The 23,346-nt window shown below is 33.1% G+C and overlaps 3 protein-coding genes across 10 annotated transcripts; 2 read left to right on the forward strand and 1 right to left on the reverse strand.

The window, feature by feature from the left end:
* Positions 1-8,250: 8,250 nt before the first annotated feature.
* LOC103489233 (phosphate transporter PHO1 homolog 1) lies at positions 8,251-13,430 on the forward strand. 2 transcript variants are annotated; one of them, XM_008448309.3, is made up of 14 exons: positions 8,251-8,809; positions 8,900-9,200; positions 9,454-9,853; positions 9,951-9,999; positions 10,103-10,174; positions 10,372-10,501; positions 10,866-10,986; positions 11,077-11,326; positions 11,441-11,545; positions 11,659-11,703; positions 11,810-11,962; positions 12,069-12,353; positions 12,762-12,898; positions 13,011-13,430. In XM_008448309.3, exons 1-14 carry the CDS (start codon positions 8,453-8,455, stop codon positions 13,099-13,101), a joined length of 2,496 nt encoding a protein of 831 aa, XP_008446531.2. In that variant the 5' UTR covers positions 8,251-8,452; the 3' UTR covers positions 13,102-13,430. The 2 variants fall into 2 exon arrangements, with proteins under 2 accessions (XP_008446531.2, XP_008446532.2); XM_008448310.3 differs by having other exon boundaries at positions 8,252-8,809; positions 9,457-9,853.
* A 765-nt stretch (positions 13,431-14,195) lies between these two features.
* Positions 14,196-15,752, forward strand: LOC103489232 (mitochondrial protein import protein ZIM17). Of its 7 annotated transcripts, none has more exons than XM_051091095.1 (5): positions 14,196-14,492; positions 14,583-14,625; positions 14,769-14,897; positions 15,230-15,259; positions 15,345-15,752. In XM_051091095.1, exons 1-5 carry the CDS (start codon positions 14,344-14,346, stop codon positions 15,453-15,455), a joined length of 462 nt encoding a protein of 153 aa, XP_050947052.1. In that variant the 5' UTR covers positions 14,196-14,343; the 3' UTR covers positions 15,456-15,752. The 7 variants fall into 7 exon arrangements, with proteins under 7 accessions (XP_050947052.1, XP_050947051.1, XP_050947050.1 ...); XM_051091094.1 differs by having other exon boundaries at positions 14,202-14,492; positions 14,577-14,625; XM_051091093.1 differs by having other exon boundaries at positions 14,207-14,492; positions 14,583-14,700.
* Positions 15,753-15,760: 8 nt separating this feature from the next.
* Positions 15,761-20,754, reverse strand: LOC103489231 (tRNA(adenine(34)) deaminase, chloroplastic). Its single transcript, XM_008448305.3, has 4 exons — positions 16,956-20,754; positions 16,792-16,879; positions 16,381-16,508; positions 15,761-16,113 (listed from the first exon to the last, which is right to left on the reverse strand). The coding sequence occupies exons 1-4, from the start codon at positions 20,519-20,521 to the stop codon at positions 15,852-15,854; spliced, it is 4,044 nt and encodes a 1,347-aa protein (XP_008446527.2). The 5' UTR covers positions 20,522-20,754; the 3' UTR covers positions 15,761-15,851.
* Between the last annotated feature and the right edge of the window lie 2,592 nt (positions 20,755-23,346).

The raw sequence follows: 23,346 nt of genomic DNA on the forward strand, positions 1-23,346 counted from the left end.
TAAATAAATATATATTTATTGTAGCTTTTGGTGAGAGAATAATAATAATAATAAAGAAGTATTATTATTATTACTAATGGTTATAAATGCCTAAGATTAAGGCATTTATTTAGGAAAGATAATGGGAATAAAGATATATGTATATTTTTTTTGGTATTATATATATATATATATATATATATCCTAAAAGAAAAAGGAAAAGGAAATAATAATAATAAATATTATTGTTATTATTTGGGTCTATAAATAGCATTGGAATGCTTAAATTAGAAAGTAAAAGAAAAAAAAAAGGTTTTTTATCTTCTTATCTAAGATAACCCTATGTTGTCGCCGCCTCATCAGTTGAAGTTAAGATTGGTCTCTTTGGAAGCTTGAGGATTTAAAGTGATGAATTGGTCTCTTTGGAAGCTTGAAGATTTAAAGTGATGAATTTTTCATCAAGGATAAGAGGATTTTTCAACCTCCATCTGAGTAACCTTGGTAAGTCAATAAAATTAAATTAATATTTTATTAATTTAATTTTGGATCTATTTGGGGTTTCTGTAAAGGTTCAATTGGCTAAACTTTTTAAGATTTAAATCTTGGATTTTTCCCAATCAAGGTTGAATTGGTTTCAACCCTTTTTTTAGAAAGTTAATTAATTTGGGAGAATTTTTTGATGTTAGCCAATTGCTAATTTCATTAATTAAGATACTAAGTTTTCCTTTTATGATTAGGATCAAGTTAATTGGAGAATTTTTACTGTCAACTAGGGAGTACCTTGTTTGGCTAAAATCTCCAGGTAAGAGATTCTTCTACTAGACCTTCGAACTGAATTCAAGAGACCGCATGTAATTATGATTATGCATTGATGGTAGCTAAAATGCATAATTTGATGCTATTGATAATGATTGTCATTTTATGTTGATGATTGTTGATGACTGATGTTATGTTAATGACTGGTAGATTGATGTTGATGATTGTTAATGTATGATATATTAATCACATGATCAAAGACGTTAAGATTAATATTCATGCCATGTTATGATGTTATGTTGTGCTACATGCTATGAATAGGGTGTTCTGTTAACTTTGTCTATTAGAGTCGTACCTGCATGGGTGTCCTTTGGGATCACCACCTATTTAGGATTGCGTAGTCCGACGGGACCGCCAGTCTAGCATGGATATTGATATGATTCGAGTGATTCGACGGGGTCCTCGCATCCCGATTGTCTTAGTGTTACCCCCAGATTCACTACAGACCAGCATGTCCTAGGTGCTCCTCCGGGACATCGAAGACCAGATTTTCGTTCCTACGGGAGCGCATGTTGCACGTGTTCGGGAACGTGCTAGAGATTGGGTACCATTTTTAGGGGAAGTTAACAGACACCTAGCGGGACTAGTAGTAGGTCCCTTACTGAGTATAAACATATACTCACTCTTTCTATGTTTAACATTTCAGGCGAAGGTAAAGGTAGAGGAAAGCTGGCGAGCGCCTCATCAGTTTATACTCAGTTTTGCTTCCGCGTTTATGTTTCAGTGTTTTAATATTCCGTTTTTAATGAAAATTTATTCTTCCCTCGTTTCAAAAAGTGTCTCTTGTCATTGTTTCTTTTTAGTAACGACCTCAGCTTAGTATAAAGAGTTGGGTCGTTACAATAAAAATATGTATACTTTTTTAATAAATCCTAAAGTAATTTTCCCTTCAAGAATCTTAAAACTTTGTTGATCCTTTGTATTTAAAGCATGAAATGAAGTCATGGATTAAAAATCTTTGGTCGAGAGAGTTCTATGATAAAGAAACGTATCTCGAATAACTTTTATATACTATTCGTGAGTCTTTTAATTGTTTATGAAACACACCAATTTTTAGTATTCAATGAAACATATATGATTTTAGATTCAATTCGGAGGATAATAAGAAAGAAATACACCATCCTTTGTTTATCTCATAGGATATTCTAATATTTTCGCAATTAAGAGAGAAAGCATTTGAAGTCTCATAAAAAAAAAAGAAAAAGAAAAAAAGCTTAAAATGTAAGATTTGAAGAGATGATGAAAAATCCAAAAGGGAATTTTTCAAATTATATTACATAATGAAGTGGGTTGCCTAATTGAACCCCACTTATTGGAATTGGATTTCCTTGGTTCAAAATTATACATAATTCCAATCCATCATAGGAATCCAATTCCCTAGGAATCTCCTTTTAACATTATTATAATTATTATTAGTATAATTATTTCTTAACTTGTGTGTGGCAGTACAAGAGCATTTATGAGGATATGCCAAGGAAGAATTTAGTTTATCCATCATTCTCCCCCACGTACCCTAATATTTATCCTTAATGTATGAATTGAATTTTTGAATCTTCCAAATTGAAGGCTGGTCAAACCTGAGTCAAACCAAACATTATAATACAAACAAACATTGGGATATAATGTGAAATTCTTATATTCTCGAATAATTTTTACCCTATTCTCGTCTCCAAACACCTTCTCATCATTAATTCACTGTATACCACTACACAATGAACACAGAATTTCATTAATTACTACTTCAAATAATTCCTTTTCTAAATTCAAAAAGCTTGGATTTGGAACACGATTTTCTAGGGACTTTTTGTTTTGGTTTTTTCTTCCATGCATGATTAGATACGAGAAATAATCGAATAATATTCTTCCACTACTTAGTCAATAGTCAAATGTGGCAGTGTGTGTTATGTATTTACAATATGAAAAACCCTAAACCCTATAATATTCTCTTACTTTTACTGTTTTTCCTTTTAACCGCAGTGAAAGTAAAATAGTTCATTCTAACTTTAGTATCCACAAAATTAAGGGTCAAACTTTTTCTACTCCTATCTTCTTTTATTTACTTAAAGCTTTAGGGTGAATGAATTTTTCATAGTTTCGGAAAATAACATGACGATGGAGGGTAATAAAAGTGACAAAAATTAAATTAATGTTGGTAAATTAAACAAAAATAATTCTTATTATTTCAAAACTCGTAGGACTGTTTTAAAAATTATTTATTTATACCATTTTAAGATGTATTTTTATATTAGTGTCCATTATATATTTTTTAGAAAATAATGGAAAAAATTAGTATCTTCTCCTCCTTTATTCGTTTTAACAAGACTTTACGGATTTTTCTTTTTAATGAGATACTACTTTTTTTTTTTTTTTTTCTAATTAATTCATACATGGAATTCATATAGCTGTTTATATATGTATATTTCAAAAGAAAGAGACCACTTTTAGTTGGATGTGGTTAAAGTACACCTAATAATCCTAATGATCCTTATGTAGCCAATGTCTACTACATATGGCTTTTTTGTTGGTTTAATTTTATAATGATATGAAAAAAAGGGGGGAAACAAATAATATCATGTAAGAAAAAAAAAAATGAAATTGTTTGTTTGTTTGGGAAAATGTTAAGGCTTTTAGGTGAATTGGACCAATTAGAAAGGCTGAAAATGATGGTTGATTCAGATTTGCACAATAACTTTGGTGCCCCCTCCCACATACTGACCCAACCCCAACCCCTTTCCTCTCTTTCTTTTTTCCCCTTCTCATTCATTCACCATTATCTTCTTTAAATATTCTTTTTACTATTACTATTACTCTTACCATTATTAAATTTTTTTATTTTATTTTTTATTTGAAAGAAATGAATAAAATAAAATAAAAATGTAATGTGAAATTAATACACAGTTGGTTTTGTTTCACTTCTGCCTCCTCCTCTCCATCCATCCATCCATCCATCAATCAATCAATCGTATCGTTATTTTTTAGTTGCATGCTATGTCAGATATGTTTGTTTAAAGTTTCTCTTCTTCAGATTCGCCCATTTCATTCTCTTCCTCACTTATATATTGTTTTTATTTTCTATACCATTATTATTCAACATGACATCATATGTGTTTTATATATTCTTACCAAAAATATAAATCCGGTCATCTATTATCCTTTTCTAATTTTATAAAAATTAACGAAAGAGTCCATCCACAACATAAACATAACTCAATTGATTGGGCACCATGTCAAAGAAAGAAATATCAAAGGGAGATCTATCCAAGGTGTAGAGAGAGAGCAATTATGAGTTGAGAAAGAAAGTAAAAGTCAGCCTCAATACCCATGCTCGATGTCAATTCTTCACATATATTATATGTTATTTGATATCAAAGTCTAGAAATAAATTTGAGGTTTTAGAGATTTCAATTTTCCTTTTCTTTTGGTCAAACTAAGCTTAATTAAGTAGTAATTGATGTCATGGTTTGATACTTTTATTTTTATTTCTTTGTTGAGATACAATGGAAACAACAAAGTAAACCAAAAAGCTAGAAAGGTAGGAAGAATTTGCCGAGCATAGGGACTCCAAATTAGAAGTCAAATATAAAGCCTCACTGAACTCAAATTCATAAAACCATCCCGAGCCAAAGAATGAGTCGAATAATTTCTCTCTTTTAAAACGTAAAAAGACGGTCAAACATTGAAATAAAAGAATGTGATTATGAATATCGTAATTGATTTATTTTTCGTTAGGTTAAAAACCAAAACAATGAAAAAACGTGTGAATGTCGAATTTGAATGAACCAAAATGCTCCATCCAAAAAGGATTAAAAGTATAATCTTTTTTCTTAAATTTACAAAAATATATCAACAAGGTTTAGATTGATTAATTGATATTTTAATATAGTATCAAAATGAATATTGATTTTTAATTGTCATCCTCTTTACAAATTTCCAGTTATTTGAAAAGTGTAATAATTAATACACTTAATTTAATTATTTGTTACATTGATGAATTCGATCGATTCTCTTTAATTTGATAATACCCATCATATAACACACTAAATCAGAAAGTGGATATTTTATATATTAGCCAATGCTTTTTTCCAATTTTCAAATCTAAATCTATGTTGATACAATAATAGAACAAAATTTTGATCTTAAATATATAAAATGTATATGAATTAAAAGAAAGAAAATGAGAAGAGAGTGGGAAAAGGAAGGAGAGGGGGTTTGGCAAGTGGTGAGAGGAATAAAAAATGATGGAGTTGAATTAAGAACCAAACTTTGGTTCCAAAAGAATAACATAATACAACACAACATATTATTAATAATAATGGAACGAACATATATATGGATTTATTATTAATATGTATTATTTATTCTTAACAATTATTGCCACTATTTTTGGAATTTCAAACTATTCTCTCCTAATTCTATATTGTTTTATTGTATTTTACAAACATTATTGTACCACAACCAAAATCTTAACACTTCTCATTCTTCTTTTGTTATGAAATTTTAATCCACATATCAATATTTTTACACTTTTATAACTACAAGTCTACCATAAATTTGAAGAGACTAATCGAATTTTTATTACGAATTGAATATAACTTTTTGATAGACAATTTAAAAACATCAAAAATATTTTGTCATCAATTTAAGTATTTTTTTTTTTTTTAAATTTCTGTTAAGCAATTCTTTTTTTCTTTCTAAATTTCATTTAACATCCAAACCAAAATGTTCAATAATTATTATTTTGTTAAAAGATTATTTTTAATCTCTAAATTTTCAACTTTCATAAAAGTAAAAATTTAATCTCATATCTATTTTTAATTTTATAAAACTAAAAAATTAATATTAAAGCTTAGTAAAATTTCTTACATATCTTTACACAATATGAAATCTACATCATAAAATATAAAAAAATTTACATCTAATTTTGAAGTTTTTAGGTACCATATATTTCTTATTATTCAAAACAAGACAAATAATTTGTCAAAGGCATTTTGATTATTGTGTTCATAAAGTTATATTTCTAGAGAGTCAAAGAAAACAATTAACTATATATATATAATAATAATTAAAAGGACCAAATTAAAATGATGGTATATTTGAGGTAATTGGAAAGAGATTTTGACTTTTAGAGTAAGCTTAGTTTGACAAACATTTGTGGAGAATCTAAGACAACATTAAACAAAATAAAATAGAATGATCTGAACCAAGCATATGTATCAGAATTCAGAACAAGATTCCTTTTTTTATTAGGTGATTTTTGGTTTTTAGTATGATCAGATCCAAATACTTCCCTCTTCCTACCTCAAATCAAAACCATTGTTTTTGTTTCTGTTTGTTATTTAATCTTCTTTGGAAAACATTATTCTAACATTTCATTTTCTATTTTAAACTTAAAACTCTTCCTATGGATATCAAACCAAACTTTTTTTTTTTTGTTTTATCGTTTCTTGTTCTTTTTTTAAAATTGCACTTTGATTTTAATCATAAATTTCTGATCGTGGGTTGTAACCATACTTTTCAATGTATTTTAAATTATCTTTAAGAATGCTTTTAGAAACGATTTTTTTCCATCTAAAATATTTACGTGAAATATCTTATCAAGAAATCACGAAATTCTAGTTAAAAAACCACACTATGGTACTCAAATAAGCATGGAAGGTTGAGAGGCATATCGGCCTCATGCTTGATCAAAGAATGAGACCGAAACTAATCCTCTCTATTTAACGAATGGAGCATACTATGATATATAGTTTGGATAACCAATCAAATTGGCATTAGTCTCGACCTTAGACCAAAAGGACAAAACCAAGATCGAGCCCAATTTCAAGTTTGACCCATAAACCCTAATATAGATTATTTAGACCAAAGTTTCAAATACATCATCATAACTTCAAAGGAAGTAAAATTCATTCCAATAATCACACCGTTTATTAACTAGACAGTTACATTTTCTAACTTAAAGCATTAGAAGATGTGTGGTAAGTACTTGCAAATCATGTTTCTTTTCCCTCTAAATCATAACTATTAGTGTAGATATCATGTGAAGATCAAACACCTTTTCTTTTCTCTCTGTATTTTGACATTTAATCGTATAATAACAGTCTTCTAAAAAATGTTTTCATCAACTAACAATTAAAAAAGATCAATTTTCAATTAGATGATTTCATTCATCCACATCCTTATCAAAGCCATCTTTTTTCATTAGATAAAAACAATCAATTTTTTATTAAAAAATCCTAAAAATTGTGAAAGAAAAAACAAAGTTTCCCAAATCTCTACTAATGGAAGTTTCTTAAATTCCCATTTGATACATAATCAATTGCATGATCCATAGAGACAATGGAAGAAAGAAAAAAGCTAAAAAAAAAAACTATGTATCAAATGATTCATCTCCACTCCAAAACCAATTAAGGACAAATCAATTTTAATTAATTAATTAATTAATTAATTAATTAAGATTAATATAATTAAAACACACCTTTAAATATATATATATATATATATATATATATATATAGTGTATTATTTATCTATTATCCTAAAATCTAAGTGGGAACCATGCTGGTCTAATAAGAATTAGGCTTTGTGTGCATGCAAAATAATGTTTTGGCCAATCAACCTCCCTTTTCCCTTATCACCTTATGCCATTTTTTCAACACATTCAAATCTTTCCGACTCCTTTAAATCCAATAAACTTATGCCAATTTTCTCGTGAAATGAAAGAAAAATTCAATCTACCAAACTATCGTAAGTTTTTTGTCGAATTGATAATATAGTTCAATAATAATTGACACGTACTTTTCTTCTCTTAGAAGTTGAAATTTTGATACTCCACTTGAACTATAGAGAAGAAACTTTTATCAATTCCTTCTTTTTTTTTTTTAATGAGGTTGGAGTATCTTGAGACAACGAGTCTCTTCATATTACTTAAACTTACTTTTCAAAACTACTAACAAAAAACATCATACCAATAATGTTGTGTTGTACTTAATTTTGTGTTGGGATTTTTCCATATACTAATTGCGTACGAATGAAATGTTGTTCTTACTTTTGTATTCAACTTCTTCTCCAGTTCTAACCGATCAAGAGACGTCATAAAAAATTATCATCGGACATTTTTTCACTTGTTAGTGTAGGTGCAAGTTTACATACATAAGAGTAAGAGTTCAAGTTCGAAGTAATTAAAACAACATGAGTTTCATCTCATAATCAAACTAAGAAAGATGTAGTTTAGATATGTTCTAAACTTTGTGAGATCTCTTGATTTTTTCATCGTGAAATTCTCAACTACGTACGGGTTTAGGTTTTCAAAAAGTTGGAAGGGGCCATGAAGAAAGATTGTATTTTTCTTTTTATTTTGTGTTTTTGGGAAGGAAGGCTTTCTAGCTTGGTCTCTATTTTTCTTTTTCTTTTTTTTTTCCTTTTGGGGGACCCACAAGTTTTCTACTTTAAATTTCCCCACCCTTTTCAAAAACTTCATGAAAGTTGAAAGGCATTATGTTGGTCGTTAAGTCAGCCATTTCCGGTGGCCGTCAATAAATCTCCGGCGAACCTGACCACTATGGTCTTTCAAGTGGAGAAAGCATAGGATATTTTAGAATGTGCTGTCGAGAATCAGTACGAACCACATCAATCCAATTCCTTTTTTCTTCCATAAATAATGTCATCGCCTTCTTCCTTTCAACACTCACAACAATCTCTTCTTCTTCTTCATCATCATCATCATCATCATCATCATCATCATCTTCATTCCCTCTCTCACACTCTGCTTCAAACAGAGTCTAACAATATGGTCAAATTCTCCAAACAATTTGAAGGACAATTGATCCCTGAATGGAAACATGCTTTTGTTGATTATTGGCAACTTAAAAAAGACCTCAAAAAACTCTATCTTCTTAAAAATGATAACGATCTCGCTGCCGCCACCGCCAACGCCAACGTTGCAACTACCCTCTTGTCTTCTATAAAGAAACTGTCTATATTTTGTCACCAACAAAGAGATCATGGACCTATTCATGTATCCTTTCTTTCAACTTCCCCACAATTCCATTTTTAATATTTTTTTTGTGTAATAATATGATTAAAGTTTAAATCTTTTTGTTAACAGGTTCATAAGAAACTTGCTTCCTCTGCTAGTAAGGGAGATATGTATGAAACAGAGCTATTGGATCAATTTGCTGATACAACTGCAGCAAAGGAATTCTTTTCTTGTCTTGATTTTCAGCTTAACAAGGTGAATCAATTCTTCAAGACTAAAGAGTCTGAGTTCATGGAGAGAGGAGACAGCTTGAAAAAACAATTGGAGATTCTCATTGATTTGAAATCAGCGATTCAGCACCGGCATCAGACCGGCGATATTGCACCGGACTCTAAGGAGGATAGTTCCATTTCTTACACAATTTCTTGTGGTAAATCATCAAACTTTCTTCGTTTCAAATGCAACCAAAAAGTTTTAGCTGCCAACTTTATCAGATGGGTGTTCCTAAAAATACCTCATTTTGTCCCTTAACTAATCTTCCTCCTACTAGGAAAATCCAAGACTTCGTTTTTTTTTCTTTCAACTAATGATGTCACAAAATTCTAATTTAACTTATTGAAGAAGGAAGTTGTTATGGCTTTTTTTCTCAAAGGAATCTTAATTTTACGTTTTGTTTTGATAAGCAGAGGAGTCTGTTAAGGACAAAACAGAGCAAGAACAATCCCCAGAGAATATCAATGATGAATTGGAGAAGACAGAGTTGGCATTTTCAGACTCACCAAGATCAGAAGAAATGGAAAACTCAACAAGAAGTAAAAGCTTGGATAAAAAATGGAGATCGGTCTCAGGTCGAGTAATCAGTGTTCAGGGGAAGAACATAAAAGTGAACATTCCTTTGACAACCCCATCTCGGACATTCTCAGCTATAAGCCATTTATTCAGGGAAGATTTGGCAAACTCAAAAAAATGCAATGAAGGAACAAAGCTTCACATTAAGAAAACCAGGTTGCACCATGCAGAGAAGATGATCAAAGGAGCTTTTGTTGAGCTTTATAAAGGATTGGGGTTTCTCAAAACTTACAGGTAATAATGATGATATTCTAAAAGTTGAATGAAGAACAGATTATTCAAGTTTCATTTCTTTTAATGTTTGTTTAATCATTGTGAGATCACTCTTCAGGCACTTGAACATGCTTGCCTTCATAAAGATTTTGAAGAAGTTTGACAAAGTAAGTAAAATTAGTGACTGATAATTCATGCGTTCATCATTGCCTCTTAAATACTACTTGTAATCATAAAAGATCCTTTATTTATTTATTCATTTATTTGTAGGTCACTGATAAACAAGTTCTTCCCATTTATCTAAAAGTCGTGGAAAGTTCCTATTTCAACAGCTCAGACAAGGTAATTTTACGATTGGATCATGTTTAGATTTTTGTCATTAGTGCTGAACACTTCCAATGAGAAAGTTCCCAGACAATGTGAAATGGTTTCATAGTTGGTCTTGTCTGCACTTTGGTCTCAAATTCAAATGAAATTTTGGAGGCAGATATGGTTGTCTGTCATTAAAAGAAGTTGAAGTAAAGTATTTGAAATGACAGGTTATAAAGCTAGCAGATGAGGTAGAGGAGCTATTTATCAAAAACTTCGCTGAGGAAGACAAAAGGAAGGCCATGAAATACCTTAAACCTAAACAGCGTAAAGAATCACATGGCATTACCTTCTTCGTCGGTGAGCTCTTCGATCTTTCACACATCATTTCCAAGAGATATTGACAAGCAAATATTGCATTTTTTAGTGTCTATTCAACAAGCTTTTAATCAAGACTAATCAACAAACAAACTAAAAGTACTGCCACTTCCACATCAGTCCACTTGACTTTGAACTAAAGGCTATTGCTCAATCCACTATTTTGGGTGGACAGTGGACAACAAAAGCAGTAGTCCAAGTGAGGCTGAAATATTAACACCATTCAAGAGATTTCAACACTAAAAAACCCTTGAAGAAATCAAATGTTATGTTAACTCAGATTATTATTTTAACCTACATAGCAGTAACTGTTTGAAACATTAAATATAATCTTTTCCATGAACAGGACTGTTCACTGGGTGTTTCATTGCCCTTCTTGTTGGTTACGTTATAATGGCTCATATCATGGGGATGTACAAAAGACAACCTTTCTCACTTTATATGGAGACCGTATATCCAATACTTAGGCAAGTATTTGTGTATTTTTTGTACATCTTTTTCTTAGTAGTATTTGTTATTGATGAAATCTAATTAACATGGATGAATCTTGTTTACAGCATGTTCAGCTTGATGTTCTTACATTTCTTCCTCTATGGCTGCAACATCTTTGCATGGAGAAAGACTCGAATAAATTACAGCTTCATTTTCGAGTTATCGGCCACAAAGGAACTTAAATACAGAGACGTGTTCTTGATCTGTACTACTTCAATGACAGCTGTCATTGGGGTCATGTTTGTTCATTTGGCATTGCTTTCAAAAGGATACTCTTATACTCAAGTTCAAGTGATCCCTGGCCTTCTCTTGCTGGTAATTTCTCGACATGAAGCCATATTTTTTGTATTAGAATTCATAGAGCCTCGTATCTAATTGGTCAGGTTGCCGTTATGTGATTTCTTATACATTTGCTTCATGATGTCACAGTTTTTCTTGCTGTTACTTGTGTGCCCCTTCAACATTTACTATCGATCAAGCCGCTACCGTTTCATCCGTGTGATGAGAAATATAGCATTTTCACCTCTCTACAAGGTAAATCCTTGCTCCAACAATCCATTCCCCATCGCTTGGAAGCTTAAAGCTCTTCTTCAAAGTCGAGCTTGGTTTAATAATGTTCTCACCACTTTCTCAATTACTTTCTGTAGGTAGTGATGTTGGACTTCTTCATGGCAGATCAGCTATGTAGTCAGGTATATATATAAATCAGCATGCTTAGCTACAAATTACTGAACAACTAGGCGTAACAGATATGTTAGAAAATGACTTTTCTCATAATGGTTCTTGTGTTTGGTATAGGTTCCAATGCTGCGAAACCTCGAGTATATGGCCTGTTACTACATAACAGGAAGCTACAAAACACAGAATTACAACTACTGTATGAACGCAAAGCATTACCGAGATCTTGCTTATGCGGTTTCCTTTCTACCTTACTACTGGAGAGCAATGCAGGTATAGGATTCAGGCATCTTTGGCAGTGCGAAGAATATGATTATTCAACATTGATATCATTTGCACTATATTTTCTTTAACAAAGTTTTGGATTTTGTGTTTTCAGTGTGCAAGGCGCTGGTTTGATGAGGGACAGACAAGCCACCTTGTCAATCTAGGAAAGTATGTCTCAGCAATGTTGGCTGCAGGTGCCAAAGTGGCATATGAGAAAGACAAGGCCAAAGGAGTTGGCTGGTTATGTCTTGTAGTGATTATGTCAAGTGGAGCAACTGTTTACCAATTGTATTGGGACTTTGTAAAGGATTGGGGTTTGCTTCAAATGAATTCCAAAAATCCATGGCTTAGGAACGATCTTATGCTTCGACGAAAGACCGTTTACTACTTTTCCATGGTATAGCCACGACAAAACTCTATTTCTCGGTTTAGAAAAACTTTAGCAGAAGAAAATCTATAATGACTAACAATAATGTGGCATCAGTCACCAATGGAAAGAGATTTAGAACTCAAAATGATTCTAAATTTCTGAATATAATCCACATGGCTACTATAAAAGCTATGAAAGACAGGGAAAAGATTCTTAGAATTTCCTCTTCATTGGCTCATAATTTAGTTCAGGCAAAGCAATATTCTCAATCTACTATTGATAAGATAGAAATAGAACCCAATACTTTGTACAATACAGGAAGATTTTAGGTGTCTTGTTAAGTACATATTCTAAGACTAAACTAATTTTCACTTGTTCTAGATCCTATAATGAATGTGGACTACTCTTATCAAAATCTTTTGTGTATGTTTGCAGGGCTTGAACTTTGTTCTTAGGCTTGCTTGGTTGCAAACTGTTCTTCATTCAACTTTTGGACATGTTGATTCAAGAGTTACTGGACTGTTCTTAGCAGCTCTTGAAGTTATAAGAAGAGGGCTGTGGAACTTTTTCAGGTAAAAGTTACAAAAGTTTTTCGGTTTATCAGCATGCTTAAAACGATTTAACTGTTTTGAGTCTTCTTCTTCTTTTTGGTCCCTCTAATAAGCATCTGTACTAATGGCCCAGATTGGAGAATGAGCATCTTAATAATGCTGGAAAATTTAGAGCAGTTAATCCAGTTCCACTTCCATTTGATGAAATTGATGAGGTAGATTGATGCCCTATCAGCAACAGTCACCAACGGAATTCGAATCGAAGTCAACCGACAATTTCACGGAACAAATGTTTTCCATAGGAATATTATTGTTCCCTTTCACCATCAGCAAAGAAAGCAACTTGATCTTCATTGCTTGTGGTTCAGTGGAATTTGAGGACAGTTCATACACTTGCACACAATTTTTTTTTTTTTAATTTGACAAATGAAAAGAAAATCATTCAAAATTGTACAGTTGTGTTAATTATCAAGCTAGTTAACCTACTGTGACAAGAATTTATCATGTTCTTCCTCAATTATTATTCACAATTCATCATATGATTTTACCAGAATACACAAAGTTTTACTAGTACTCTATTGTTAGCACTGCTCATCATCAACAAAAGAGAAGCAGAAAATAACTAAGCATTTTAAAATATGAAGAGTTTGAATATGACAAAATGAAGCCATAATTCAAAGCAGCATAGCAGAAACTTTTTCTTTTTGTTGTTGTTGAAATTATGGCAAAAGAATTCCATATTACTGAAAGCAATGGATGAGTGGTTATTGAAGTTGCTGCTACAATCAATCTTTCACAATGTCTCTCTTATGGGAAACAAGAAATTATGTGAAGAATGCTTACATTTCACATGAATGACAATTATCACATGTAAAATTTTGATAAATAATTTGAAGACAAAAGCTGGGTTTTAAAAATTAAAAAATAAATTTACTAAAAAAATGTTTAAATAAATGTAAAAAAGAAAAACTGACATTGCCTTAAAAAGTTATTCAAAGTAAAGTTTTATAACTATTTGGGAAAAAAATACATTCTTCATACTTATGTTTTTTTGCTTAACTTTCCTTTAGTTTCTAGAAATCAAATATTACAGCTTCACTCCCAATTTAGTATCAAAATTATCGTAACTTTACGTTTGAAATTTGAGTATTTTTCAATTATTCACTAAGTTTTAAAATTCACTTCAACCTTGATTTTCCAAAGAGTGATTTCAGATGTTAATTATGAAAGATAAAAACTTTTTGAGATTTTTTATGAGAATTTCCAAACAATTTTCTCAAAAGAAAATAAAACAATTGCATTAGTTTAGTTAACAAACCATACGAACCGATATTCTTTTCATCAGGCTGGACCGGACGAAGTGTCGTCGGTTAATTGGAAGCTAAAGGAAAACGACATGTCGGCTTTATAGACTATGAAGAGACCACCAGAAGGGGAAGCTTACTGTATAAGCGACGACGGCATCCATGGCAGCGGCAAAGACTGTCATCTTTTCCTCTCCCACTCTTCTTCACCATTGCTTTAACCCTTCACAAACTCCGCCTCATCCATCTATTAACTCATTCAAACCAATACTCTCTTCCAAAGCAAACCCTAGCAATGGCGTCTTCATTAGGTGAATAATCAAATTCTGCTTTTGTGTTTCCTTTATTATTCCCTTCGTCTCTTTACACCACGAAATTGAGCATCTCTATTCCAGGAGTAGAAACTTCTGTACAGCGCCAGTTACTCGGGGACGCAGGTATAAGGTGCTTACTGTTTCTAGTTTGGTTGATGGTTATACTGGAGACGACGATGAATCATCGCAAAGAAATTCTGATACGGTATGATTTTGTAATGAATATTGAACTGAGGTGGAGATTCTTGTTATTTGTCTTTCTTCTATTTGCAGGGGGCAGCCATTGACATAAAGCTTCCAAGAAGAAGTTTGATGGTAACGTTTACGTGTAATCAATGTAGTGAAAGGACGAAGAGGCTCATTAATCGATTAGCTTACGAACGAGGGCTCGTTTTTGTTCAGGTACACCTTTATATTTCATTGTTCTATTGTGTTTAAAATCGTTTTCTGAATTCTATCAAAGCATTTGATACGATGAACCGTTTTGGATTTGCAAGCGAATCGTTGTTCTTGGAATACAGCATGGTCATATTCACAATTGGAAAATTCTCACAATATTTACTCTGTTTGCATGTTTTGTTCCAAATGCCCTTCAATTCTTGCAATTATGATAGCTTTGGTCCCTGAGTGAAGCCATATGGTACTAAATAGACTAAATTTATGTTAGCAACGTCTAGCAAATTAAAGGTTTTTGAAAAAAACATAGATATGTGTTATTGAAGTCGACCTTTGAGGTCTGGAGTTCGATTTTCTACCCCACATTGGTAAGTGTAGTTCTGCAGTATCTTTTAACCTATAAACCCTTTCGATGGTGTAGTAAATGCTGTTTAATTATTATTCTGTGCCCAGTGTGCAGGGTGTCAAAAGTATCACAAATTGGTTGACAATCTTGGCCTTATAGTAGAGTATGACTTCCGGGAGGAGGACACAGATTTGGACTCAAATTCAGATCAAGTTTGATCTGGTTCAACGATGTCATTTCTCTTTGCAACTTTCACTTCAAATCGGCCCCATTTCTTGAAAATTCATACTGAAGGTAGATGCACCTTTTTTTTTTCAAAATCAATTCCTCCAGGGGACAGATACATCACAGTTTGGCAGGCAAATTGGATTGTTATTGATGGGGTAATGGTAGTCTTGTATCAGCAGCTAGTCATGTTGATGTATAACTTTGACGATCATATGCTTCAATGAGCTGATACTGATTTATTAAGAAGGTTCAGGTTGCAATTAGCAAGGAATTATCAGTTTTCTCAATTCAAAGGTTGAACTCCAGAAAAAGGAACGATTGATTTACTACTTGCTTGCTTATTGTTAGGTACAAATCAACATATGCACTCTGATCGTCTCATTCCATTACAAACAGAACAATATATGGAAAATATTATGCATCCTAGTAAGAAATTTAGATGGATGATGGGCAATGGCTAGAGGTGCAGTGTTTTCTTTCTTTTGCTTCTTTCTTCTCCTTAGCTGAAAGAATTGTTGCATTACATCTGCACATTCTGATGCCAATACACCTCGTCGGATAGTCATCTTTGGGTGGAATGGGTGGACGGGTGCAGAAGGCTTATCGGACTGTTCTGAGATATTTCCCTCTCCACCATAGGGAAAAAGTCTGTGGAGGGAAAAGCAAATGTGAATGATTTATAAATTGATGGAACCAAAATGACATTACATACCCAAATTTCAGATCTAAATTCAACTATCAGATGGGATTGATATTTTTTTACAGAACATAATAGAAACAGAAATTAAACTTCGGTCTGCTTAATCAAACTGCGACTAACTAGACTATTCACAAAAACCCATTTGAGTGAGGAATGGCCAGAATGGAGTCTAGTATTATTATTACCAGTAGATAATTTGGTCGTAAAATGCTTACCTGATCCAGCTACCATCAGCTCCAAGAAGCTTGTTTGGTGCTCCCCAAACAAGATTCTCGATTCGTGCCTGTAGTATCGCTCCAGCACACATAGGGCATGGCTCAAGTGTCACGTAGAGAGTTGTCTCCTGTGAATTTTAAAAAATGATCAAAGTGAAGTTAGATATCACAATAATTCTTCTTAAGAAAATAAGATCTCATGCAACATAAGTTCGTTCTAGTGTTCTAGATAGACATTTCAGAAGGCTAAGGTGTTGATTACGGCCCTTAAACTATGGAGTATTGATGCTTTCTCACATTAAAAAACATCCAGTTCTTAAATGTCTATCATATGTTTAATAGTAATAAAAAAGATATTGTGCTTAAATAAAACACCATATGAATAACTAGGTGATAGTAAAAGAAAATTACAGCAAGCCTCCATGTCTTTAATTGCTTCGAAGCCTCACGAATACAAATCATTTCGGCATGGGCTGTAGAATCTCGCAACTCTTCGACCCTAAAAAATGAACTTGTCAACATCTAAATAAAGAGCAATTAAGTGAATATGATAGACATTGAGCCAAAGTACTTACAGGTTGCAGCCACGAGCAATAATTTTACCATGTTTCACCAACACTGCTCCAACAGGCACTTCCCAAGTATCAGCAGCCTTCTTGGCTTCAGCTAGAGCTTCCCTCATAAACATTTCATCAATTTTTCGCTGCTCAGTTTCAAGTAAGTATGCTTCTTCCCATTCATCAAACCGATCCTTTAGAACTTGCTTGTTTCTTTGAAGCTTCCTTTGTTTCACTTCCCCATCCTTGGTTCCAGTTGTTGATGTCTCTGATAATTTAGCATTAAAAGAATTCCCCAACTGATCTGTAGAGCTGCTTGCAAAGGCATCGGTTTTACTACTATGAGACATTTCTTGAATCATGGGAGATCGTTTTATGCCTTGGGTAGACAGTGGTAAGGATGACGGTTCTATATCCAAACCAGAAGAAATAACATCAACCTTCGTACCGTCTGTTAAAATCGCTTCTCCAGAAACCAACAAAGTCCCACCTGATGGGTTGGGTTCCACTGTATTTGGGGAAGATGGAGTATCTACTTCATAGTATTTGCTTTTCACTTTCTTATCATCAGATAAATCTTGGCCTTGGGCAGAAGGATTTGGTTCTTCCAACTGATCCAATGAAGTGAATTCAGAAACTGTGGTTCTTCCCATTTTTGTATTGTCGCTCTCCTCATGTTCACGGCCAGAAAACCATGTTTCATTACTAACAGACTCGTTTGGTGAATTTCTTCCACCTGATCTTAAAGCTGACTCAGAGGTTTCAGTGCGTGAGTTCCAACGGAGACGGACTATGTCTGAAATGACATTCCACAAGGATTTGCCACTTCTCTTGACAATTGCATTCTCACTGTGTGCACTAATCTCAGGATCATCACTTTTGGGAGGCTGCTCGGTAGTCGAGTCCATTACATGCCACATTTCATCAGAAGGACCCTTGGTTCCAGAACTCCCAGATGAGCGCCTTGAGTCATGGTCCTTCCCTTGATAATCTACCAAATCACTTTCTCCATGCTTCTCTTCATGTAGTAAATCAACCTCAGAGGTATTTCTCTCTGTATGGGTTTCAGAAATTAAGAGTTCATTTCTGGACTTCTCCATGAACTCACCAACAAACTGTGCAGATGATCTCTCTAAACGGTCAGCTGAACCTAGAGTATCATCAGGAGTGATAACGTACACAGGTTCCTCAAGACTCTCATCTGCCCTACCTCCTTGGTAGGATTTAGGGTCCAAAGCTGGACTTCCTCCTGACTGCATGTAAGAAGCACCTGAACTGCTTCCTGATGTTCTTCTGGAAACTACTTGGCTTCCCATTTCGCTAGTAGAATCTATTCGCAGTGAATCTCTAGCTGCAAGCTGGGATGGAGGAGGCACTAATACTGCCTGTGACCTTTTATTTTCATCAATATTCACACCAATCCCTTGATAACTACTTTGAGAACTTAAATTAATGGATCCTTGAACTTTTGGTTTCTGTACATGATTTTTAGACTCTTTTTCTGATTCAGTTTGCACCACACGATCATTATTTTGACCATGTCTTATTATGGTTTCCTTGACAGTTTTTTCCACTACTGATTTATTAGTTTCTTGCTTGGAGATTCTATTTTCAAATGTTTTTTCAGAATGTGTAGTGCCATGAACCACTGAAATGTTAGAGCCATCTCGGGAACCTTTTCTGGAAATAACTCTCTGAGAAGCTTTCTGATCTGTCGAAGACTTTATGTCTTTAGCCACAAAATTTGATGCTTTAACCAATGCTACATTTTGTTCCTCATTTTGTGTTCTAATTTCAGAACTTGAAATGGAGGTGTTGGTATTACCTTCTTTGATTACTGATATAACACCAAGATGAAGAAATTTTTGTCTCGAATCCACTTCTCCAGTGGGAGGATTTTCTATTTGATGATATTCTTCTTCAACCTCTTGATTAGAAGATACATGGAGACCTGTACTTTCACTTGCATCAGACTGGCTTGTCTGATGAGAGATAGAGATTCTTTCTCTCTCAGTTTTTCTATTTTCTGAAACTCCCAAAAGTTGTTGAAATGACGAAATTCGTCTTGAACTTTTTTCTTGAAGGACAGGACGGCCAGTTCCATGATTATTGTTGCTTGCTTTTGAGATTAGATTTGCATCGAATTCTAGGTTTTCATTCTTAATGGTTAGTCTTTTATGAGAACGAGAAATTTCTTCTGCACTATTGTGGCTTATTTCTGATACTTCTGCAAGTTTTTTCCTTTCATTTATAAACACACCACCCACTTTCTTACCTGATGCATCATATTGTTTTGATTCCTCATTCATAGTCGCAGCTTTTTTCAATTCCTCTCCCTTGTCAACAAACTGCTTCGTGCTTGAAGTACCTACGGAACCACTATCCCTGGCCCTTGACAATCTTGAGTTCATCTCAGAGGTTCCACTTGTGGAGTATGTTACTGTTGTTGATGTTTCAGAAAGTTTATTCTCTGAGTTCTTCTTCAAGTGCCAATTGGCATTATTCCCAACTGTAGTATCATGGACTACTGTTTCCTCTTCTCGTCCCCTCTCATCGTCTGCTTGCCTCTTGAATGCTTCCTTGACCTGCCCATCTAACTTTTCCCCCACATCACTCGGAGAGTCGTATCTGTACCCACTGGATGATTCTTCAACAAATTGTACCTTCTTGTCTTCAACTTCAGCATCACTCTCAATATCCCCAGAGGAGGAGAGTGAATAATAAGATGAACAAGTGGACCCTTCTTTTCTTAAACTCTGCCTATCAGCTCTTGAATGAACTAATTGATCACCAATCAATCCATATCCATCTTTCCTCAACTCAACTGCTATTGATCCGACTTTATTATTACATTTACTATTTAAAGAACCAAACTCATTGTTTTTCCTCTCTTCTCTGTCTCGCTGGTGGTTACTCTCTCTTTTCCTATCTACTCTTATCTTTTCAATTGAACTTACCATTTTCTCCTCGACACCTCTTCTCACCTTTTTCTCCAGTCCTACTCGTCTCAATGAACTTAAATTCCTCTCCTTCACTTCGCATTTTCTTTGGTTTCCCACTTCTACTCTCTTAGATGACTTAATTTTTTCCTGGCTTCCAAAACCCTCCCTTATCAAACTGATCATTGCCTCAGCAATGTCCTCTTCATCAAATCCATCCGATTTGTCAAATTCACAATCACTATCAGAAACCATACAACACCTTCTATATCTCCTTCCCTCACTACAATGACAAGTCCTACCATCACTTACAGAAAAAGGAACCTCATAACAATCCAGAACTCGCCCATATTCCGGAAGCGTGTAACAGAACCGGTTTCGGCCACCCATCATCAATCTCCTAGATATCGACCATTGAAGCAGGGTGGATTGCCTCGGCCCATAGAAAATACTAGACCCTATAGGCACTCTGTGGGTTGGAAATGTATAACAAACACAACAAGAACAACATGATGACGATGGAAGATTCAATGGGTTTCCATTACATCTTTCATTTAAGAAGATGGGGCGCTCATTAAAGCAATGGGAAAGAGGCCCTTTACTCCGAATGGAATATACAGCTGAGCTGACATAAGAGTTGTACATAATTTTGTTAAGTTTCCAGCGAAGTGAAAAAGATGAGTGGAATTTTACTCACCTGAAGAAAAGAGCCTTGAGGGGTTCACAGATCGCGTAAGCTGAAGCTCGAAGCAGAACAACCTTCTGGGGCCGTCTGTATTTTGAATAGCAGATTAGCTCGACTGTGACCATGAAAGTAACAAAACCAATTCACGGAGCTTTGAATCGGTGGGTTGACTCGCCGATTCTGGAATTTCAGTTGAGAACTCCGGAGGCATTTGATAGACGATAGCTCCGGCCAATTCTTTGGGCTTCAAAGTTCAAAATGTATCCGGCCCGGACGGACCGGCCCAAATGATGAATTGATCTCTTAACACGGATCGGCCCAAATGACAAATTAGAAATAGAGAAATTATTAGAAATAAGATAAGGTAAAAAAAGTACTTTTCTTCCAAGTTTGTAACAATTTCGTTCATAAACTTTAGTAAGTTAACAGATTAGTTCATGTAGTTCATACGTTGTAATAATTTAGTCCTAAAGCCTTCATCAAGATTAAAAACCCTAATTTATAAATAGAATTGATTCCTGTTAATTTATAATTCTAGCTATTAAGTGATTTCACTAAATCGTATTAATATTTTTTGTTGTAGGAGTTAATTGACTCCAAGTTATAAACTACATGGATTAAATCATTACTTATTTATAAATGATTGTAAATTAAGGTTTTCGAGAACATGATTTATGATTGATTTGTGGTGGAAAACTCGTTATAGTTTCAAATGAGTTGTCATTATTTCTTAGTTGGACGATCAAATCTGATTATTAGCGGGGGTTTTTACCGTAATCTCCCAAGATATTTCGGTTAAAAATGAAATGCATTTCAAGTGGAGAAATTAATTAAATCTCATCATTTATAGTTACTTTTATGGGCCAATAATTACTACTTAGCATAGTCATAAAGACGTCTTTATCATGATTAGTGAGACATTAAAACATATCACCTAAAATTGAGATGGACTTTCTTTAATATCAACTTCTAAATGGTCTCCCTCTTCATTATTATTAATTGTTTTTGGAAGTTTCTATGATCAAAATATATACATAGGACCACTAAAGTAGTGCCATAGTGAATAAATGTATACAAAATATATATTATTATGTACATATACTTTTAAATCATGAATTTAGATCATGACAACTACCCACTCAAGAATTAAAAATGAAAAGTCTAAGAGATTGTTTGGTCTCTTAGCTTCAATCAGGTAGAGCGAGTTGTCATAATATACCAATAGTTTGGATTTTCAATTACAATAGTTGATATATATTTCAAACTATTATGACGACTCACAATTTACTACAGTATCAAAAATTCAAATTTCTCGTTGCTAACTATTTTCTTCCTATTTTCTCTTTCTCGATAACCTAAACCAAAATAATATACACCTTGAACATTAGCTATTATAACACCAACTCAACATCACAAACAATCCTCGAAAGCTTTTTAACATCAAATATTGTAAAACTAATTTATCGAGGATCCCAACAATATTACAAAAATCAAGAGATCACTTCACACTCCTTATATGAACTTCTCTCGTCATCAATTGATTTTAAGATAGAATGTTACGTTATTCCTACCAATATATCAAAGTCCATAAAGTTTAAATTAACAAATATTGAATTAGGAAAGTTTGGAAAGAGACACCATGTTCAACGAAGATGCTATGTGTATATATAAATGGAAATAATACATGTATGGAAGTATTTAGATGATATAAAAGGAGTATATATATAATATATAATGGAGACAAAGAGGACAGTGAGCAATCTTATTAAAATATATATTGTTTAGGATTAGGGAATCTTGTGGTGGTTTGATTGAAGAAAAAGGTTGGAGAGTTGTAGTACAGTTGTGAGCAAGGGGAAGACAAATTGTGGTACCCATATGTACCCTCTGCTGTTTCCATAACTCATATATATATATATATATATATATATATATATATATATATATATATATATATATATATATATTCAACCTATGCAATTTTCTCAATATTAAAATTAATAATAGTTTTCATATGTTATTAACTATAGTAACCCACCAACTTTTTAGGTTGGTTTTCCTTTATTTGTTTTAGTTAGGATATCACTTGTAAAATCAACTATTATGGTATCTTCGAATGGAAAGAAAAAATAAAAAGAACCAACGGGTTTAGATTCAAATTTTTAGTTAGGTCATTACGTTAAGTACTAATCATTTTGGTTGAGTTTTTGGTTCGTAAAAAAGAACCATCTATTATTGTTTGATTTGGAATGTTATTCATTGTGATCATATTGATATTGTATTATCATAACGTTTAATGATCAAGTCTAATAACTATTGTTTTTTGTAATATTTAAAAACTTGTTTTCTTTCGGAGTTCAACATAATAATTTATAAATACGGGAGATTTGAATTTCTAATTATTTATAGTCGAAATATAGCTTTCGACTAATTAAATTCCTCAAACGTTTAATTAACTAAGTTGAGATGATAAATTGAATGATTTTTCTTAGTACATGAAAAATTTGAACAACAAATCTTTCATACGAAATAAGGTTAGAATAGTTGGATTGATAATTGAACAATAATTTGGAACTAGGGGATGCTTTGAAAGGAAGAGAGAGGGAAGGAAATGGAGGGAGGGGGTGATAAGCAAGTGCCACCAATTAGGGATGGTTGTCAACTATTTCCAAAGCACTCATTTTCAAATATGAAAGTCACATTTATCCACTAATATTTATGAGTTTATTCCTCCCCATATTCTTTCTTAGTTTAACCTATCACACCCACCACTCACCACCAATCC

This window comes from Cucumis melo, chromosome 10 (assembly GCF_025177605.1).
Source record: "Cucumis melo cultivar AY chromosome 10, USDA_Cmelo_AY_1.0, whole genome shotgun sequence".
Lineage (NCBI taxonomy): Eukaryota > Viridiplantae > Streptophyta > Magnoliopsida > Cucurbitales > Cucurbitaceae > Cucumis > Cucumis melo.

Excerpts from the sequence above, each read along its gene's own strand:
- LOC103489233 (XM_008448309.3), top strand. The coding sequence starts at position 8,453 with ATGTCATCGCCTTCTTCCTTTCAACACTCACAACAATCTCTTCTTCTT. Across the intron at positions 10,175-10,371 it reads ATTTCAACAGCTCAGACAAG|GTTATAAAGCTAGCAGATGA; the intron begins GTAATTTTACGA and ends TTGAAATGACAG. Across the intron at positions 11,546-11,658 it reads CATTTTCACCTCTCTACAAG|GTAGTGATGTTGGACTTCTT; the intron begins GTAAATCCTTGC and ends TACTTTCTGTAG.
- LOC103489232 (XM_051091092.1), top strand. The coding sequence starts at position 14,344 with ATGGCAGCGGCAAAGACTGTCATCTTTTCCTCTCCCACTCTTCTTCAC. Across the intron at positions 14,493-14,576 it reads AGCAATGGCGTCTTCATTAG|GAGTAGAAACTTCTGTACAG; the intron begins GTGAATAATCAA and ends TCTCTATTCCAG. Across the intron at positions 14,898-15,229 it reads GAGGGCTCGTTTTTGTTCAG|GTCTGGAGTTCGATTTTCTA; the intron begins GTACACCTTTAT and ends TCGACCTTTGAG.
- LOC103489231 (XM_008448305.3), bottom strand. The coding sequence starts at position 20,521 with ATGTACAACTCTTATGTCAGCTCAGCTGTATATTCCATTCGGAGTAAA. Across the intron at positions 16,880-16,955 it reads ATTGCTCGTGGCTGCAACCT|GGTCGAAGAGTTGCGAGATT; the intron begins GTAAGTACTTTG and ends TTCATTTTTTAG. Across the intron at positions 16,509-16,791 it reads TAAAGACATGGAGGCTTGCT|GAGACAACTCTCTACGTGAC; the intron begins GTAATTTTCTTT and ends TAAAATTCACAG.